Consider the following 21,234-nt stretch of genomic DNA (forward strand, 5'->3'; position numbering starts at 1 on the left):
TCTTTGAAACACATCCTATGTGTTCTCAAAAAGTTGAGAAATTATAAAATACGCATGTAGAATTGAAAGAGGCTTTTTACTAAGAATTGCCAGGGAAGCCACCCGGCTCTGCCAAATGATCCGACAGGGAAACAGGGAATACTTTTTCCTGATTAATTACAGTTCGGGATCGGACTCTTTGTTTTGCATATCTAGAAACCGACTTTAAAAAACTAAAGACGTACGAGATTGAATAACACACACTTTAAATTTGATGCTTGTGATTTCCAGTTCCAGTGGAATTGCAGAGAGCATATATTAAAGAGATGACACTCTTAAAATTATTGAACCACGTGTTTAACACAAGACTTAGAGTCAAGGAATATAGAAATTGAAGAGAGGGATATTTCTTAGTTAAACCTGCCTGTAATTAAAGGACGCCTATGGGACATTTTTCTGTTGTCCAGAAGGGATTGGTTAAGATCCACAGTAGTAATAGCAAGTCAGAATTTTGGAGACAGTCCAGAAAGGAAAGTGAGCAAGAAGAATCAAAGTACAGCTCTCAGCAGATGTGGTAGTGCTTGCTGTAAGACTGGCCCTTCTTTTAGTCTGTTCCATCTTCATGTATTTTCAGGCACAGTGTATTGAAGGATTCGTCAATTTGTGGCAAAGTCTCTATGATTTATAATGGTAGTCATTGCAAAGTTAGTATTTCCTTTATAGAAATCAAAACCAAATTATTTTGGACTACAATTTATTCCGTGTGAGTGAAAGTGCCTATCAGAACTTTCAGAAGTCAGTACATTGCTACCCAGCCAGCTTTTTATTATTTTGTAGAATTCATTAATGCTTATTTACATTTTTTATTTTTATTTTATTTTATTTTTTTTTTTGCGGTACGCGGTCCTCTCACTGCTGTGGCCTCTCCCGTTGCGGAGCACAGGCTCCGGACCCAGCCGCTCCGCGGCATGTGGGATCTTCCCAGACCGGGGCACGAACCCGCGTCCCCTGCATCGGCAGGCGGACTCTCAACCTCTGCACCACCTGGGAAGCCCTACATTTTGTATTTTTAAATATGAGTATGGTATAATCACCTTTGGGACATAGTGGACTAGAAGACATTAATTAAAAAAAAAGCGTCCTCGGGGCTTCCCTGGTGGCGCAGTGGTTGAGAGTCCGCCTGCCGATGCAGGGGACGCGGGTTCGTGCCCCGGTCCGGGAAGATCCCACATGCCGCGGAGCGGCTGGGTCCGTGAGCCATGGCCGCTGAGCCTGCGCGTCCGGAGCCTGTGCTCCGCAACGGGAGAGGCCACAGCAGTGAGAGGACCGCGTACCGAATTAAAAAAAAAAAAAAAAAAGCATCCTCTCTTTAATTATATAAATCTTTCCATGAAAGCAGTGACTTGGCACAGCAAAACTTAGTAAACCTTCAGATCTCTAGCCTAGAAAAAATAGATGGTTTTCCTTAAATACCAACTGTTGTAAATGTTGAGTTGGCTGCGTACGGACCTAGCCTGATTACCAGCTGGATTGGCATTAAGTATTTGCATTTTAAGTGACTTATATTGAAAGAAACCTTCTTTTCCCTTTCGAACTAGTTGTAAGTGGACTGTCTCCTTGTATTTGGTAAAGCTTGACAACTGAATAAGTAGTTCGGTTACATTTGAAGCAGGAGGGAACACACCATGTTTGGATTTGGATCTCGATTCAGATCCCTACTCTGCCTCTTCGCAAGTTACTTAGTCTGTTTCCTCCTCAGTATAGTGACAGTATTAAAATCATAATGACTTTCTTGACAGCTTGATGTAAGAATTAAATAATAAATTTGTTCATTTATTGCATAATGCTTTATCGAATGCCTGTTCTGTGCCACGCATTGTTCTGGGTGCTGTGAGCATCAGTGAATGTGACAAAAATCCCTGCTCTTCATTTTAGTGGAAGAGACAACCAGCCAGTATGAAAGCAAATAAACATGTAACTTTAAGTAGCGGATGACAGGTTCTGCGAAGAAAAATAAAACCTGGCACATACAGAAAGTTTTCCCAAACTGTGTATTATAATTTTCAGAGTACAGCAAATACCTTGTCCATCTGGATTCAACAATTAACTTAATGTTGAATATACATTTGCTTTATCTGTCCATCCATACATGTGTCTGGGTGTTTGGATATCTTGGCTTATTTTCTTCCTCTCAAGCCATTTGAAAATTAAGTTGCAGATATCATTATCATAATACTGGAAATGTAATAATATAATAATAAAATATGATAATATAAGATTACAATCAGTCCCTAAGTATTTCGGCAAACATCTCTTAAGAATGAGGACATTCTTCCTTACAGTAGGGATTTAACTAGCATTATTTCTCTGTTTCCTCCAAAACCTCATGGAGAAAGCAGTCAGGGCTGTCTGTCATAGCCAATCAGAAAGATTTATAATATTTTCACGTCTTCTGAACTTAGAGAGCTGTATAGAGTTTCCTTGGGAAGAGATCTGATATATATTTTTGAAAATTGGATGATAGATACTTTGCAGGTATATTTTTACAACCTTTCAAATTTTTCATGCTTGAAAACGTAAGAATATGAGACTAGTCTTCATCTAAGCACCACGGAGAGTGGAAATACACATTTACCAAGGATTTGCTCCAATTACAAGCTATGCTGAGCGCTTTTACATGTTATCTTATTGAGTCTTCATAGAAACCCTTCAAGAATGCAAAAACATGTCTCTGTACTGTAAAAGAAAAAGCAATCATTTCTTTTAAGTAAAAATGTTTATTTACCTGCACCTGGCCTATCCAGTGGCACAGCAAGGATTTGGATCCCTGTCTCCTGGTGTCTAAAACATGAGCAGTTTTCCTCTGTGCCCTGTTGCATTTTAAGCAGAGTTAGCCATTCACTACTTTTAGAGGATGTCTTTCAGAGTAAACAGCTAAATATGTAAGGGGAGTTGCTGATAGACGTTCCTTTATTCGTTTCTACTTCTTTTGAGCCACCTTTGTGATATACCTGGATAAAAATTCGGTTTTATATGACAATAATTATGGATTCTTTATATTTGACAGTCATATTCTGCCCAGCACCACAGTAACAAGTATGATGAAAGAACTCCATACATATATATGCCTTATTTTCTCAGTTATATTCTTCCTTAAGGGTCAGGGCTGTGTCTTCTGGTTCACTGATTTTTCCATCTTGAGTATGCATCACAGTCACATGAGGGTTTCTGATTCAGTAGATCTGGGGTGGGGGGTCCGTGAATTTGCATTTCCAGCACATTCCCTGGTTGTGTTAATGCTGCTGGTCTGGGGATCACACTCTGAGAACCACTGTCTACCTGTTTGTCCCCTCTCAGTACTTACCTTGGTGCTTGTTGCTTAGTTTAAATGTCCTCTCACCTGTGACTCTTTCTTTGACTTCTATGTATTGAAACTGTCAGTTGTTCTCCAATGTTAGTGTGTAGAAGGATCATCTGGGAAACTTCTTGACAAACCAGATTTCTGATTGAACCCCAAAACATTGATTTTTGTCAAACCCCTGAGCTGTTAATGCAGACGATCCATGGATAGCAGTTTGTGAAGTACTGACTTTCAGATTTGATCACGAGCTCCTCATTGCCATGACTGTATGTTGTATCTGTCTCTGTTTTTTTTTTTTGCGGTACGCGGGGCTCTCACTGTCGTGGCCTCTCCCGCTGCGGAGCACAGGCTCAGCGGCCATGGCTCACGGGCCCAGCCGCTCCGCAGCATGTGGGATCTTCCCGGACCGGGGCACGAACCCGTGTCCCCTGCATCGGCAGGCGGACTCTCAACCACTGCGCCACCAGGGAAGCCCCTGTCATACCATTCTTTGTTCATATGTCTTTCTCCCTCCAGAGTCCCTGAAGGGAAAGAACTGTCTTATTTAGGATCGTGACTTAGTGCTTAACACCATGCGGTGTTAAAAAGCAGTGGAGTTGAATACCACCTGTGTAATCTAGCTGTGTGACCTTAAGAGAATTTACTTAGTCTCTCTGAGCCTCGGTGTCCTCTTTTATTCGATGGTGGTAGAAATACTTACTTGTTATGGAAATTAGCTCTCAGGTATGCGTAATATTTAGTGTGATAATTTACATACAGAATGTTCCCAGTAAATGGAAATCATTGCTATTGTGGTGGTTGTGTTATGGAAGAAGAAAAATAAATGTTTGAGTTCTTGGAACCCTCTTAATGATGACTTTAGCACCCAGATTTAAGATATGCGTTTAACATTTCATTTAAAAAATCTTTGCTTCACTGTCTCAATTAAATATCATTTTTTATTTTGCTATTTTAAGAAAATATCGTGAGGTAAAATTATGCCTTGGATCTTTTCTTTCCCACAGGAAAACAAAGAAACCGCTTGGAACCCATGGATACCATCTTTGTCAAACAGGTTAAAGAGGGAGGACCTGCTTTTGAAGCTGGATTGTGCACAGGTGCTTGATAGTCTTACTTAAACCTACCTTTTAATTTCTTTTCTACTTCATTTTTACCATATTTCATTTTCCATATTTTTCCTTCTGTCTCCTACTGTATGTTTCTTCCTTTTTCTTCATATCAGTTATTACTGTTTTTGAGACCTAGTTAGTTATATGTTTTTTGATACCCAAATGGATGGGTGGCCAGAAATACCGTAATTGATATATTGTGGATACTTTTAGTTACCACTCAGATAATGGACCCTCAGAGGCCCTCTTAACCTATTTTGCATACATTTAATTTTGACAAAGGTTAGTAAAATAGCAAATGAAGGAGATATTCATTGAAGTAAATGAAATCATCTTGGAGCTCCAAGTTCTGGAAGAGCCTGACCTGCTAGAGGTGAATGAATTCGTCCGCCACAAAGAGTAGTTTAAGTCTCCAGTGCAATGCAAGCCCAGCTTCATCTGCAACTATCAGTGGATGTGGTCTGGTAGCTGTTCTGAAATATTTTGTGACTTGTGATTTTAATTTAAAAAACTAAGTAGGATTTAGTTTAGATTAATGCACACACTAAAATAGTTACCCTTTTCTCTTGTTTCTAAACACGAAATAATTTAAAAAGGGAATTAGTGAAAAACTATCTTTTACTGCCTTTTGAATAAAATGTTATCTTTGCAGCTACACATGTAAATAGTGGGTGTCACTGGTAAGATTTATTAGGATGCATTGTTAAGTTGTTAATTATCTTTTTTGTCATAGTTAAAGTAAGCCTAATTTCAATATCATTAGTATGTATAAAATGTACATCAGTGAACATATAGGATTCTATTACCTAGAATGTATCATCTCTCATGTTCTAAGCTTTCCAAGGTTGGGAAGATGAAGTTGAGGGACTGTGCAAAGCCCACAAAAAATACGTTTTTTTCCTGTTTTCCTCTTTCCTCTGTCCTTTCTCTCATTATTTTCCTTTCTGTTCCACTGAATTTTTCTGAGTAACCAAACATCCTTTTCCCCATTAAAATGAAGAACAAGTTAATAGATATAAAGTCAAAACCATGTCCATACCCATGTTTAAGTTCTGCAATGTAGCACTAATCAATAAACTAAATAGACTGAGAGAATACAACAAAGAAAATCAGTTGGACTAAAATTAGAGACCACTGAGATAACAAAAATAATTGTCTAAGGCTGTTAAACAGTGTTTCTCTATTAGAAAGGACAGGGTAAATGGAGGAATAAATAGTAGTTTTACAACTCAGAAAACAAATGATAGGGGCATAAATAGTATAATTGTGGTCACTTGGTGGTTATACTTTTTGGGGTTTCTAAATTCATCGATGGCTGGACTCTTATTTAAAATATAGTTATATTTCATAAGTAGCTAGATATATTAAAATTTAGGTTCATTTTTGTAAAAAGACACTTTAAAAAACGAGCAAGGATATATTAAAAATAAGTATATTACTCAAGAAATATTTCAAAAGTACTCACAAGTGACTTTTTAAAAGAATTCCTCATGTGTTATTTAATTTCTCTTTGAAGGTGATCGAATTATAAAAGTCAATGGAGAAAGTGTTATTGGAAAGACCTATTCCCAAGTAATCGCTTTAATCCAGAACAGGTAAGAGTCTTGAAATAGGATTAATTTTGGCCAAAGATGGGTTTTATAAATCACTGAAACTAGTAGATTTAATGCAATATTATATTCCTATAAGAAATTGATGTGCTGTGGAAATCTGAAACTTTCCCTTAAAGTGGAAAATGCATTTGAAAGTTGCCAAGAACAAACTATCTGAGGATGGCGTATTTGGTGGCTTTGTTTTGGCAAGTTTATCAGATTTGTAATTAAAATCCTTTAGAGCCTGAGAGGCATACGTTTTAGATTTACCATTAAGTTTCCTACTTTTATTTGAAGTGATAATCAAATTTCTGATTTGTTTATAATAAATATATATATAAATGCATGTATAATTTATTTTAAAACCACTAAGGATAACTTATCTTAAATAGCTTTTACTGAATGATATTCTTGGCTCAAATTCATTTGTTTTAACAAAGACAGCAAGAAATCGTCTTTTAATCCGTTTGTTTGCCTACATTCTACAGAATAGGATTTTGAGTTCTGAAGGTAAATAAATATTTATAGAGCGACTGATTGCAAAAATAATTTAGTCCTACTCTTTCTCTCTATCACACACCTAGAATTTTTTTTTAAATTACAAATAAGGAAATCGAAAGCCAAAGAGGTTGCTGTATTAAATTTCTGTCAAGAATAAGCCATGACTCTGGGATCCGATTTCCAGCTCATCACCACAAGAGGTTCTTCCCAGATTCAAATACAGTAACTTTTGGATGATTTGTTGCTTTATATTAGCCATACTCACCTGTCTGTAATTAAATTGAGGTTCATTATTTTCTGAAGAATTCTATCAAGCTCCTCTAACCATGTCTAAAGCTGTTCATGCTATAATCTAACTTATGTACACGAATGCCCTAATATGTTGTCACTTTTACAGTTAGGTGATGTGATCATGATTTATTGATCTCAGAGCATTCTCCTTACTGTTGGATTCTAGGTGTTCCTGACAGTGAGCCCTATTTGATCTTAAATATTGAGGAGACCTGGGCACTGGTGAAGAATTGAAAGCCTCCCCGGAGGCAGTGGGGAGATCCACCCAAATTTTCTTTTACTGCAAATAATTTAGATCATGATAAATATACCAGTATGTTTTGTCAGCCTGTAATTTAAGGGTTTTTTTAGTGTATTTGTTAACATGTCTTCTTTAAAAGTACTATTTTTCCAAACAACCATAACTTAATCTTTGTTTTCCTCAAAATCCACATTAATTTTTTGTTTGTTTGTTTTTTTTGTTACTGGTGCAGTTCATCTTTCAGAATAATAATAACACTTTGGAATGACAGTCTTAATTTTTCAACCAATAAAGCAATTTGAAAAATAAATACTGTTTTTTCATGATCTTATTTTTCTTTTAAAAAATTGTGTTCCTTTTGTCTGCAGTTGGTAGCAAATGGATTAATGCAGCACAAAGCCATTGAGATTCTGCAGTGTATTAATGTAAAAATGTATCCTTGCAGAAGAATTTATCTAAGCATCAGTATGTATTTTCTACCAACTCTAAATGTTGAAATACAAGTACCTACATATTTTCTTCGTAGAATTTATTTGAACCTGTGGTTCTAATTGTTTTACTCTTCTCTCAGCATTTATGAACCTAAAAATAAGGGTTCGAATAGAGACACCAGTAAATTATTAGATTTGGGGTTTTTTGTTTTTGTTGTTGTTTGTTTCTTAATCTCTTGATTGTATTGGGGGAAAATCTACCTGGTATTGTTAGGGTAGATACTGAAGCACTTGCTGGGGATAGCAGTGTTCTCCTTGCCGTATCTAAGTGTTAATTCCAGATCACAGGGACTCGGTATAATTTATCCCTTTGAACTGTTTTAAACCTAGAGAAACTTCTCTATTATTTTTAACAGAACACTTACAGTACCAAAATAAAATGACACTTTGAGCTATTCCTGTAAAGGCTCTAAAATTAAATCACGGAGAAGAAAGTAAATTGTTGAGATGCTATATGGTTTTTAAAAAATGAGTCATTTTGATGGTTGTGATGGTGAACTCTGATTTCCTTCCCATTTGAGGCCAAGAGGGAATATTTCAAAATTAGGATGTTTACTATTGCTTAAAATGTTAAATTTGAGGGTTCTCTGATTATTTTTATGTTAATGTATTTTTAACTTGATAAACAGAGAATTGGTGGTAAAAATTTGTAATTTGTTCTGTGACCTGAAAGAAAATAATACACAATTATATATTGATGAGTTTTGTTCCAGGAGTATTCAATATAAGTAATATACTTCATGTTTTTAAATTAGAAACATGTTATAAAGAACACATGACTGATTATGAATAGCTCAAACATACGGCAGGGTGCCCTCTTTTGTACATAATTAGCCTATATATATAAATGACTTCTTTTCATTTTAATGATTCGGATTTGAAATGTAAAGATTTTTAAAACCCCCATATTAAACTCATAAGCAATTTAAGAAATACTTGTGAGTTAACTCTTTTTCCTTTATGTCTTTCTTGTATACTTCTGCCTCCCCTAAAATAGTATGTGTCTTTTCAATTTCAGCGATACCACATTGGAACTTAGTGTTATGCCAAAAGATGAAGACATTCTCCAAGTGGTGAGTTTTATTTATTCAAATATGTGGATTGTTTTATAGTCATGAATGTTAATAAAAATTCTTTAAAGATGGAGGTGGATTAAACTTTTTTTAAAAGATTCTAGGGAAAAAAAACTCAAACGCTCTGTTTTTCTCTACATTTTACCAAAAAAACAAAACAAAGGGAGAGAGAGACTATTGTCCATTTTTTACAATTAAGCAACATGAGAATATTTTATTGATTCCGCAGTAAACTCTTATTGTTGTCATTTGGAATGAGATTCCTAAAGAGTTTGTTTGCCCAAATGTTGCATTCTAGATACTCCTTCAACCAAAAGCCAAGCCTCAGGGTGCAAGTACATATCCCCAGGAATTAGATTTTTTTTTTTTAAACTATGAGGTCAGAAATTTTATGAAAGCCATTTAAAATTTTCCAATAAGCATTACTGTCTGTAAATTAACTTACCGAGCAGTTTTCTTAACAGTATCCATTCATTCCATTAGAAGTAATGTTCACAATGAATAGAGTCTGCACCTTAAGGGAAAAATAGGTTAGCATCTTAGAGAGAGAGTGAAACTATATAGTTGAAAATCTTTAGCATTTATCTTAAAATATCTTTCTCCTCTTGAGAAAGAAAACAAATTAACTGGAGTACTTAACTCCTTTATTAAGCTTAGATATTGCTGAGGGTAAAAAGATGACAACATAAATTTCATTCAGGAAAATAATACTTTTCCTCAATTGATTTTGTAGCTCAGCAGAATAAAACAGTTAGAGCTAGGAAATAGCAGTGGCTGTGAAGATTGTTGTTGTTTTTTAATTCCTTTTAGTGAATAGCTGTTGTTGCTGTTGTTTTCTTACTCAGAACTGATGGAATCCTTGTGGTAGGAATGGAAATCGGAATGTTTTTCACTTGTAAGGCTTTCCTTTGAACTTAGCTCAACAAAAGTCCTAAATAATCTTCTGTAAACGTTTTTTTTTACAAAAAAATCACTAAAGCCAATCCTAGTGATTCAGTTTATTCACTTACACATAAAATATAATTAACCAAAATCCATGGAGATCAGCCTTGTGTTTTCAAGACATACTGATTTTATTTCAAAATGGCATGTTTACCGACAACAGGTTATTACCCTTCTTAAGTGCGCAGTTCTGTTGGGGTTGAGTGTCTCAACAAGGAAGTTGTAACCATCTGTGGTGGTTTTCTCAGTCGAGCAGCACTAGTTGTAGAGTCCTCCCCTGATCATTCAGCACAGTGAGAGAACAACAGACAACCATGGAAGGCAGTGAAGTCACTAGACTGAAAATAAATAGGGGGGTCCTCCTGTAGGGCTCCACTGATGCAAAGGACCAGGAGGTGATGCCCACACGGTAGGGCAAACTTTACCTTGAACCCTCGCATTCTCCTGACTCAGAGACAGAGGGCACTTCCAAAACAGAACTGATATCTCACCTTCAGTAGTCTCTTTGCCAAGGTGAAGGCACCGGCTGGACACTGTTGTTTAGAACAGTGAAACGTTGTACAAATTCCCAGGAATCAGGCACAGAATTACCATCCTAGCCTGCTGTGTGGGTGATGCAGGGGAGCAACAGTGCAAGGAATCATGTTCTAAGGATGTGATCAATGGGAAATTAGGTTAATTAATTTCCTTATGTTTTATTTAAGATAAAGGGAAAATACAAAGTGTTGCAACACAGGGAGAAGTTGGTTCACTGGGGTGACCTGAACACACAGATCTTCAAGGTTCCTCAGGGTCCTGATACATTGTAACAGAAAATTCATCTTTAAAACTTGTTGAGTTATTTTAATCATAAGAAATTAAAAGCCCATATCCTTGATGATAAAAGAAAACCTCACTTTTAAACCCAGTCTTCATTCACATTTGCGTTAGGAAATTGAAGGAGTATATATAGTTAATGCAGACTCTCTGTTGTTCCCTGAAGGACACTGAAATGCAGTAACTTCTTTTCCACATCAATGCTTTTAGCTGGGATATCTACAAGTGGCATTTTTTAAATCTATTATAAAACCCAAAGAGAATCTGGGATTTAAAAAACCATATGTGGAAATACTTCTCTCTAACAGATTCTAGAATGAAAATATTCTATAAGGGGCCTTCAGAAGTATTTATGTTGGTCTTAAATCTGTTACTTAAAATATATGCTTTTAAAGATGTATTTGTCCCTGTGAGCTTGAATATTCATTGTAAAGAAAACATAAACATGAACATTTTTACAGCTACTATAAACATCATTTACCCAAGAGAAAGCCTGTCTCAGTTTTTACATATTTGCCTGGGTCACGGCAGGATTGGGTGTCCATGAGTGTTTGCTCCTCAAGTGATGTATAGATCAAGTTGTTCTAGAGGTATTCAGCTCATCTTTGAGAGGTGGCATAGAAAATTTGATTTGGTTTAAAACTTACGTCATGTAAGGACAGGTATATAATAATAAATCTCATAATTCACAGAAGACAGTGACATGAGGTTGAAAAACATGAAGTAAAATTAAGAATTATTTATTATGTTACTAAACTAGTGCTGGTAATAGTACTCCTGTACTTGGCAACCTCATTTTTTAACTAACATACATTTTCATACATTGTAAAATGTATGTACAGTGACATACATTTTAAACTAACAATACAATAGTATTGTATTCATTTGAGTCATTTGGTGGTCTTATAATATTTTAGACCATGATCATAGGCTTAGACAAGTTCATATTTTTAAGGTGATACTACAAAATAAAAAGCACTTCCTGTTGCATTTGTAAAAAGACAAAACGATTTTGTTGCCCTCTCAGACACTGAGAGTGAATGAAATAGCCACCACCTGTCAAGTCACCTAAACAGTGATGCTGACTGAAAAAAAATAGGTCCTCAATGGACCCATGGTAGCTCTCAGCGCTAGATCTGGGTGTTCTTTTCTGTGCAGACTTCAAGGTACTTCATTAAGCCTTTAGCTCCATGGACTCAAAATTCAGTTTTAAGTAGATCAGTTCTGATGGCTGTGGAGATTCTCGGGTGTGTCTGATGTTTGACGAGGGTATTTGGAGCCTTTTTTTTTTTTGCGGTACGCAGGCCTCTCACTGTTGTGGCCTCTCCCGTTGTGGAGCGCAGGCTCCGGACGCGCAGGCTCAGCGGCCACGGCTCACGGGCCCAGCCGCTCCGCGGCTTGTGGGATCTTCCCGGACCGGGGCACGAACCTGCGTCCCCTGCATCGGTAGGCGGACTCTCAGCCACTGCGCCACCAGGGAAAACCCCTACTTGTGTTTTAACAGCCAGGTTAAACAGCTTTTCTAGTGTAACAGGGAAGAAAGTGATGGCACTAGGACTTGAACCCTGTTAGGCCTGAGACTGTATGTAGCCTGTACTTGAAACTAAACCACAGTCCCATACTGTCGTTGGGTCCAGATGAAGAGTGTCAGTGGCTGTTACATTCACACTGCCGGTCAGGGTCAGAGCTGCTAGGCAAACTCATCTCTGAGATCTGTGTCCATTGCCCTAGTTACCACTCCATGAATGTGCGATATAAATTGAAAAATGTAATTTAACCCCAGTTTTTCTTTAGATTTATTAGAATTACTTTCAAAATAATTATTATGTTCCACCATCAGTATACTATTCTATTTAAAATTAGGTATCCATTTGTCACGTGTGGATCAAGGTAATCTTGCTTTAGAGTAGGGAAGCAAGAACAGGAATTCTGGAGGGCTCTTTCATATTTTGCAAGTTTGAAGCAGTTACTTTCTCCTATTTTTTAAAAAAAGCATTTTAAATAATTATAAGAATAGTACGTGCTTGTTAGAAAAGTTTCAAATACTTTAGAAAGGTATAAAATATCCACGCCATCCGCTTCTCCCATGTCCCACTGTGGCATGTCTGACGTGTATTTTAAAATTATCCAAACAGATATGTAGTTACTTTTGCTTTTATCATAAGTAATGGTATAAAATTAACAGGTCAGCCTGTTAACGCAAACTGGTAGGCAGGAATTTTAATCTTACTAGCTTATTTATTCTGCACTTTTTTGTTTGTTTTTCCTGTTTACTAGACAGTAAATATGGTACAGTAATAGTAATACTACCGCAATAGCCATAGGTATGGTAATAGTGATTTTGATGCAAGTCTACTAAAACTGAACTGAAAGATTATTTTAGGACTATTTAGCTACTGTTAGGCACTAATACATATAGTCAAGATCCAGACTGTTAACATTACATTTTATTTAAATTCTCTTTACAATTCTAATTCCAAGTGAAGACTTCCGTGAGGCATCTTTCCTTACTCCCCTCTCCTCACCCCCTCCCCCTTTAAAGAACGTTTTGGATCTGTAGGCATGACGGGGCTGCTACTATTCCGTTTTCATTAGGTGTGGCTTGAATTTTAAAATATTAATTTTTAAACTACTAAGCTACTATAAGATATAAAACTTTAATACAAGGGTAAAGGAGATGCAAGAAAAAATGTAGAGTGATATATAAAAGGCCTAATGAAAAAAAAATTGGCTAAGGATTTTTTTGTCATATCCTATTGAATTCCCAAGTGCTAATCAGTCGGAAAAAATCTGAGTGTTGTCTGATTCCATCAAAACTTCTGGATATATATTGGGTTGGCTAAAAAGTTCGTTCAGTTTTAAGTAAAAATGACACATTTTTCATTTTCACCAAGAACTTTATTTAACAGCGTATTCATTAACCAAATGAAGTTTTTGGCCAACTCGATACTCTGAAGTATCCATTTGGACTTAAACGTAAAAATAAAAATTATTCTGAGCCAAATATGCAATTCTTATGACATTGGTTTCAGAAATTTCTGGGCCATGCCATTTCAGGCAAACTTATTGATACAGGATGATTTTGATGTCATTATAAAAGAATATAAATTGACATCATTATATAAAAATTACCTTAAGTGATATTTTGTATTGTTTAATTGGTGCCTATTGACAATTCAGAGATTCCCAGGGGGTAATTAAACCATTGAAATGTCTGACCATGTTGTCTCAGTGAAAGACTGAGTACTTTCTGACTCAAGAGAAAGCACACCACAGTCACAGCTATGAGCAACTTATGGAGTTTAAAATTCTGTTTTCAGAGTGTAAAACCTTATTAATGGGTTCCACGTTTTTCTCAAAGAGTTGAATGTTGTAATCCACCCCAGTGTTTGTGCAAGCCCCGTCTAAAGCTTTCCTCTGTAGGCAGTTTGTTTTCTAGAGGAACACTTAAAGGCATCCTGGGAGAAGGGGACTCCTTAAAATTGTCATATTGTCTATTCCTAATTTACATGCCTACGCTTATTCTGGAGATAATTTGTGTCTGCACCGCACCTCTCAGCATAGCTGTAGAAGTTTATTCCCATGACTTACCTGGAACACATACCAAGCGACAGTGGCCTTTGGAGCACTGCTGATTTCCCCATGGATGTTAATTGAATGGTATTGGTTCTCAAACTTTATGAGAATGAGAAACTTTTAAATAGATAGAAAAGCAAACAAGCTCTTTTAGTGTCCATGAACTGAGAGGATATGTGAGGAAATTCAGTACTACTACTGAATGAATTCATACTTTATCTCAACCATATCTGCTTGCATTAGACAGTAGTACTGTATGTGTAAGGTATTCTGTTTAGTCAGTCCACTGTTAACGCGTGGTCCACGTGTGTATATTTAAGGACCCCTTTGCCATGATTTTACCCAGAAGCGGGGACCCATGAATATAGACTATTCAGGAATCTTAGCAATATCTAAAGTATGTCAAATACCTTTTCAAGTATTTAATAGTTCTGGTCATATACTTTTATTATTAAAAGATAATATTCCTCCCCAAATTTGAATAAAGGAGGTATCTCTAAATTATTAGTTCTAGAACAGCATTTCCCAGCAGAAGTTCTAATTGTGTTAAAACCCCGGGAAAAAAATGGGTTCCGTGGCCAAATAAGTTTGTAATTTCACGTCGTTTTACAACGTACATTAACATGGTAGAGGTCTTGAGAAGTCATGAAGCCCACCAGCCAAACTTCCCCTACATCATCAAGCATAAGGAATACACCACCCCTTTCAGGTAGATGCTTAATAAAATTGCACAAACACGCTCTAACAACACTGTACCAGTGAGTCCACTCATCCACACACAGTTTTCCTGTCACGGAACAGTGCTGGCGCTACTACAGTCAGCATTAAAAAGATAAGCTTATTATGTCAGTGGCACATAGCCAAAATGTATGTTTTGACTGACTGTATTCATACCTTAGAAATATTATGGCATGCATGTTTTCTTTTAGCTACTGGGCTTTCATTTCTCATTGCATCCTGGTTTAGGTTCTATAATATTCTTTATAAGTTAAAAAGAATTACGCTGGAAGTAATATTTTTTATGTCCATCCAGTAGCTATTTTCATAAGCTTAATAAAATAGGCCAAAAGATACAGCACTGGAAGATCTTAATTTTTGAGGGAAACGCATTTGATAAAACAGCCATTCTTTCGTTCCAAATCCTAGTGTACAGGCAGCTGCAGTCAGCTGACAGCTTGCGGTTATGCTCTGATTTACAGGAGAAGGAGGAGGTTGTACTATTTTAAATGCATAATAGAGCATTCGTTTTGTCATCTGGAAGCAGAGATGGAAGAAACTCAGGGGAAATGAGAGGCATCAATGTTGCTCTTGCGGAAGGGAAGCTTTGTGGCACATTATCAGACAGCAGTGCATATTGAAGAAAATATCTGTTAGGAATGCGTGTCACCAGATGTATTTTGCTTTCGAGAATGGTAGACAGATCAAATAAGAGCCAAATAAAAGCCTGAGAAAAAGATGCTCAGAAGGATACTGAAGTTACTCTTTATGCCTCACTGCCCTTTACTTCTCTTGGTACCTTCCAGAGGAATCAGTATAGATGTATTTTTAGGTTGCTGTTCTCCAGCATCAATAATGACAACATGATTCTGTCTTTATATCAGTAAGCAGCTTCTACTATGTTTTCCTATTTTCTGCTAGCTACAATTTACAAAGGATGTCACAGCTCTGGTAAGAACTGCACAGAAGCCATTTCCTTGCTTTATAAATCATGTTTTGTAAAGATTTGTAATAAGCCAATCTATTAAAACTGTAAGTTTGCTTAGAGGAATCTCTCCGTGGTGTTAATCTTACTAATTTGCAGGATGTGTTTGTGATATATTATTTTCTTTCTTTCTTTCTTTTTATGTTTGGTTTTCTTTCGTATCCTGTGCATAACTGGTGTTAAAACATAACATCTATCTGCATCTGTATTTTTTTAAGCATCTCACACTCTCTCTTCTCCTAGTACTTTGCTGTTATGTTATGTTTGTGGCTGCACCTGAGCTTTGCAAGCTGTCTAATGCAAAGAGAGGATGTGATGGTAGTCTTGAATTAAGCTTGTTTGGATTAGGGGAGGGTGTGTAACATGACACCACACCTAACTGTCTCAGCTGTTGGACATAGTCCTGAATTATATCCGTTAGCTCTGTTTTATAGTCTTGTTACTTAATTTGTTATATTTAAGTTGTAAAAAACATTGCTAGATAATTTCGTGAATAATTGATAAAAAATAATTGGAGCTGCATGCCTGCCTGTTAGTAATAGAGAAATGTCTCCTTATAACAGATAAAAGAGACCAAATAAATTTGTACAATACAATTTTGCATTACCGTAAAATAAAAAAATATAAATTATATACCAGGAAGATGAATTACCTTTTTTCATATTTTACGCCTTTAATATGTACTTAATTTCTTAAATGTGCATATTCTCTATTTCTCCTGGCTGTTGGAGGATTTAATTTATCAAAATAGATTATTTTTAGCGACTCAGTAATCGTTAATTGGCAAGACAGTGTTCAATGTAGTATTTATGATAGCAGCAGTGCCTAAAGTGAAGATGTATTTGGTGAAGGTTTTAAGTATTTTCACCTTCACTCTGGCTAAAGATCAGAGTCTTGTTTTGCTGAGATTTATTAGGCAGCCATTTAACCTGCCAACTGCTGGGGAAAAAAAAAATCATAAAACTTGAAAGGGGAAATTTTTAGAAGCAAGACGTCCGTATCTAATTAATGGTGGCGAGGGCGGGGCGGAGTTTGCTGCGTTTCAGGTCTTTTGAGAAAATAGGCAATTGTAATTTATATTTTTTGCAAATTCTACAATTTATTTGATTTCTGAGAGACTAGCCCTTTTCTGAATTTGTGGAGTACCCTTACACTGTGTTTGCCTGCATGCTTTAGTGAATGCCACCCAAGAGCAGGGCACCGTAAAATAACATAGTGCATCGCAAGAATGGAAACAAGTGTGCCTTTGATGACTCTGAAGTGACCCCTTTCTCTCATCTTCATGTAGGCGTATTCTCAAGATGCCTACCTGAAGGGCAACGAAGCCTACAGCGGTAATGCCCGCAACATACCTGAACCTCCACCAGTCTGCTACCCCTGGCTGCCACCCGCCCCTCCCGCCCCGGTGCAGCCCCCTGAAACAGCTCCTCCAGACTCCTCCATGAGCAAACCGCAGACCAGTCCCCCAGTATTGACGCAGCCCGGCAGGGCCTACAGGATGGAAATACAAGTGCCTCCGTCACCACCAGAGGTGGCCAAGTCAAACACAGCAGTGTGTGTCTGCAGTGAAAGCGTAAGGACCGTCATTGTACCTTCTGAGAAGGTTATAGATTTGTTACCTAATAGAAGCAACCACACGGTTCCCTCCCACAGAACTGAGGAAGTGAGGTATGGCAGGAACGAGCAGACCTCTTTCAAAACAGCATCAAGAACCACATCGCCACCATCCTCGATTCCCACGTCCCATCTAATCCATCAGACCGGCTCCAGGTCGTTGGAACCTTCTGGCATTTTACTTAAATCAGGCCATTACAGTGGACACTCAGAAGGACTGGCAAGCAGCAGGTCTCCAGCTGTGGATTCTCCTCCCATATCTGTCAATCACTATTCTCCAAACTCCCATCAGCACATAGACTGGAAAAACTATAAAACTTACAAAGAGTATATTGATAACCGGCGGTTGCACATGGGTTGTCGGACAATTCAAGAAAGGTTAGATAGTTTAAGAGCAGCCTCGCAGAGCACAACAGATTATAACCAGGTGGTACTGAACCGTGCTGCCTTGCAGATACGACGTCGGAGCACCTCTCAGGACCGAGTGCCCCAGTCCGTTCAGATTCGGCAACGCAGCGTGTCTCAGGAGAGGCTGGAGGACTCTGTGTTAATGAAGTACTGTCCAAGGAGTGCATCTCAAGGAGCGCTGACATCTCCTTCTATTAGTTTTAGTAACCATAGAACTCGCTCGTGGGATTTTATCCAGGGACAGGGTGAAACCTTAGAAAACGTCCATTCTGAATGCCCACCACCCGATGTAAAGGGAGAACGAAAGCAGACTTACAAGTGGAGTGGATTTACCGAACAGGATGATCGGCGAGGTATTTATGAAAGGCATAGGCAGCAAGAAATTCACAAATCTTTCCGAGGTTCCAATTTTACAGTGGCTCCGAGTGTTGTGAATTCTGACAACAGGCGAGTGAGTGGCAGAGGGGTGGAATTGGTGTCTCAGTTTAAAAGAATTCCAGCAGATCTGAAACCACTGCAGCCCAACAGAAATTTTCAAACTACCTGCGGAATGTCCCAGCCTCGAGGTATTTCACAAGACAGGTCACCTCTTGTGAAAGTCCGAAATAATTCTCTGAAAGCACCTACGCACGTCACAAAACCACCCTCCAGCCAGAACTCGTTTGTTTCCATCAAAGACCAAAGACCAGTAAATCACTTGCATCAAAACAGTCTCTTGAATCAGCAGACGTGGTTAAGGACTGAAAGTGCCCGCGATCACCAAGTGGACACTGGGAAACCCCCCTCTCTATCCGGAGCTTCTGTTAAGCCCACCCCTCCGATGAGTGAGAACGCTGGCACTCCAGATTTGGAATTATCCGTCACTCAAAGGAATCAAGATTTAAATTTACAAGAGGCTGAAATTCAGCAATCAAATGCTGTAGATAATAAAGAAACTGTCATCCTAAGAGAAAAACCTCCATCTGGTCGCCAAACGCCGCAGCCTTTAAGGCATCAGTCTTACATCTTGGCAGTGAATGACCAAGAGCCAGGTTCAGACACCACTTGCTGGCTACCTAATGACGCTCGCCGCGAGGTCCATATAAAAAGAATGGAGGAGAGGAAGGCCTCAAGTACCAGTCCACCCGGTGATTCCTTGGCTTCCATCCCATTTATAGGTGAGCTCACTTAATGGTCATTGGCTAGTACGTCAAATAATTAACACATCTTTTCAGCAAAGTATTTCTAGTTCAACAGGTACAGGAATTTTACACTGTGATCTTAAAACACTTGTTCCACATTTTCTACACTCTGCTAAAACCAGAGCCATAAGCTTTTACTCTCAAAAATTATTTCTAGTATCCATTTTCCTTTTATTTTTTTAAACTTTACATACTCAGTACTCATTTTTAATTTTTTTTTTTTTTGCGGTACACGGGCCTCTCACTGTTGCGGCCTCCCCCGTTGCGGAGCACAGGCTCCGGACGCGCAGGCTCAGCGGCCATGGCTCACAGGCCCAGCCGCTCCGCGGCACGTGGGATCTTCCCGGACCGGGGCACGAACCCGCGTCCCCTGCATCGGCAGGCGGACTCTCAACCACTGCGCCACCAGGGAAGCCCTTTCATTTTGATTTTAATGAGACAAATCCCCACCGTCTGGGGTGGGGTCAGGAGACCCATCAGCAAACCAAATTGTGCTTAGTTGTTGATTCAGCTGAAACAAAAGCCAAGTGGAACAGCTTTGATCGCTAGTAATCAACCTTTCATTTAAACAGTGCTTTTTACTTTCTAAAGCTTATTTCTTTGTAAATTTTAACTTGTGGGCCAACTGAAAAGACCTCTTTGTTGTCACATTACTTTGTCTTAGAATCAATCCTGGACTAGATGGGGGGAAATTACTTAAATTACAAGCATGTGCCCTGATCCAGAACACCTATCATGTTGACTGAGGCTTTAGTCTCCTCCCGGGCTTTAGTCTGCTGACATGCCCCAGGTATATTAGCCACAAAGCAGCCAGTATGTTTTTTAAAATATAAATAGGATCATTTCACTCCTGATCAGAACCCTTTTTTACTTCCCGTGTTGCTCAGAATAGAACCCAGAACCCGACTGCGGTGGACAAGGCCCTCTGTGATCTGGGTCACAACCCTACTCCACCTCTCACCCCTACCTCCCGTCTTCCTGTGCACGCTGTCTTCACACACGCCAGCGTCCTAGCAGTCCTGAAACACGCCAAGCACACCCTGCTTCAGCGCCCTGGCACCAGTTCCAAGCCTTGGAGTGTATTCCAGAGATATTCACAAGACTCGCGCTCTCTCAGTACATTTGGGCCTCTGCTCAGATACTACCTTATCAAAGCAGCCTTTCCAGACCAGCCTATCTAAAGTACACACAGAACCTGACATTCTCTATCTCCTTAAGCTACTTTATTTATCTTTATACCACTTGTTTCCACTTGGCATTTGTATTTTTTGTTTATTACATGTTTCTCTGCAGAGCTAAAACATGAGCTGCGTGAGAGCCAGGATTTTAGATCTTTTGTTCACTTCTGTGTCCTTAATGCCTGGCATAGAGAAGGCACTCAATATTTGTCGAAATAATAGGTGAATGATAATTTTGATTTGATGGTTAAATGTGTAGCAAAACAAAACAAATTTTCATCATAATTACTATGCAGCTCTAAGATATCATATGCTAACAGGATTATCATATATGTCCTTCGTATTCTCTTAATTTAATAAATGAGAAATTTAAGCTATTGAGAGGTTAAATAACTTCCCCAAAGTCACACAGTCAGTATGCAATAGAGACTTCCCTGATTCAGCCTCATTGCAGAGCACAACTCCAGAGGGCACCATTTATACAGAATGCGTTGTGAACAGCGCCCTCTGGAGGTGTGTGATGCAAGGCTTGCTTTGAGGCCAAGGCCATACTCTCACTCAACATGTTACCCCATAGGTTCAGGAAGAGTTTGCCATAATTTTGTAATATATTGTATTCTCTTTCAGTACTGTTTCAGACTTTTTCTCTTCTAGAGAAACTTTTTAAAGCCATTGAGCTCTTGGACTGTCAGGTGACACTGTCAGAATCAGTTTTTTAAAACAGTCCCACATAACTTATATTTTATAAATGTGGCGTCTTCAAGCTGTAAACATTGCAGGGACTCTCAACCTAAATTGTGCTCATATTTGTATCTGTACCCTTAAGGCCGGCCTCAAAGAGTAGTACACTTCCATTGTAGATGGAAATGATAGATATTTTATAGAAATTATGATTTTTTTTTAAACATACAAAGCCCTACAACCCATGGCTGTATTTCCCAGGCCTGTGAGATGTTACCAGAATAATGGCATTATACTTTCTTCCTACTTAGTAAGAATAATATAATGAAATTATATTGGAGTAATAATAAGTTCGCTAGTTATATCTGTTAATATATCTAGGTACAGGAATAAATCAAAAGGCTAATTATGCTTTTAAAGAGAAGTTTGGCTAAAATATAAAACAAAAATCTATTCTATATACATAAAGATTTAGAATAATTATTAAAATAGACCATT

At 38.0% G+C, this 21,234-nt stretch overlaps 1 protein-coding gene across 2 annotated transcripts in view; it reads left to right on the forward strand.

The window, feature by feature from the left end:
- Window positions 1–21,234, forward strand: part of ARHGAP21 (Rho GTPase activating protein 21) — a 127,043-nt gene that overhangs the window by 74,917 nt on the left and 30,892 nt on the right. For both annotated transcript variants that reach the window (XM_022580516.3, XM_022580517.3), the window contains exons 5-8: window positions 4,345–4,437; window positions 5,966–6,044; window positions 8,584–8,638; window positions 16,963–18,853. In XM_022580516.3, coding sequence (XP_022436224.1) covers window positions 4,345–4,437; window positions 5,966–6,044; window positions 8,584–8,638; window positions 16,963–18,853 — 2,118 coding nt within the window. The remainder of the gene's footprint in view (window positions 1–4,344; window positions 4,438–5,965; window positions 6,045–8,583; window positions 8,639–16,962; window positions 18,854–21,234) is intronic.

This window comes from Delphinapterus leucas, chromosome 2, assembly GCF_059928025.1.
Source record: "Delphinapterus leucas isolate spDelLeu-1000000601 "Yukka" chromosome 2, BTC_Dleu_Yukka2, whole genome shotgun sequence".
Taxonomy (NCBI): domain Eukaryota; kingdom Metazoa; phylum Chordata; class Mammalia; order Artiodactyla; family Monodontidae; genus Delphinapterus; species Delphinapterus leucas.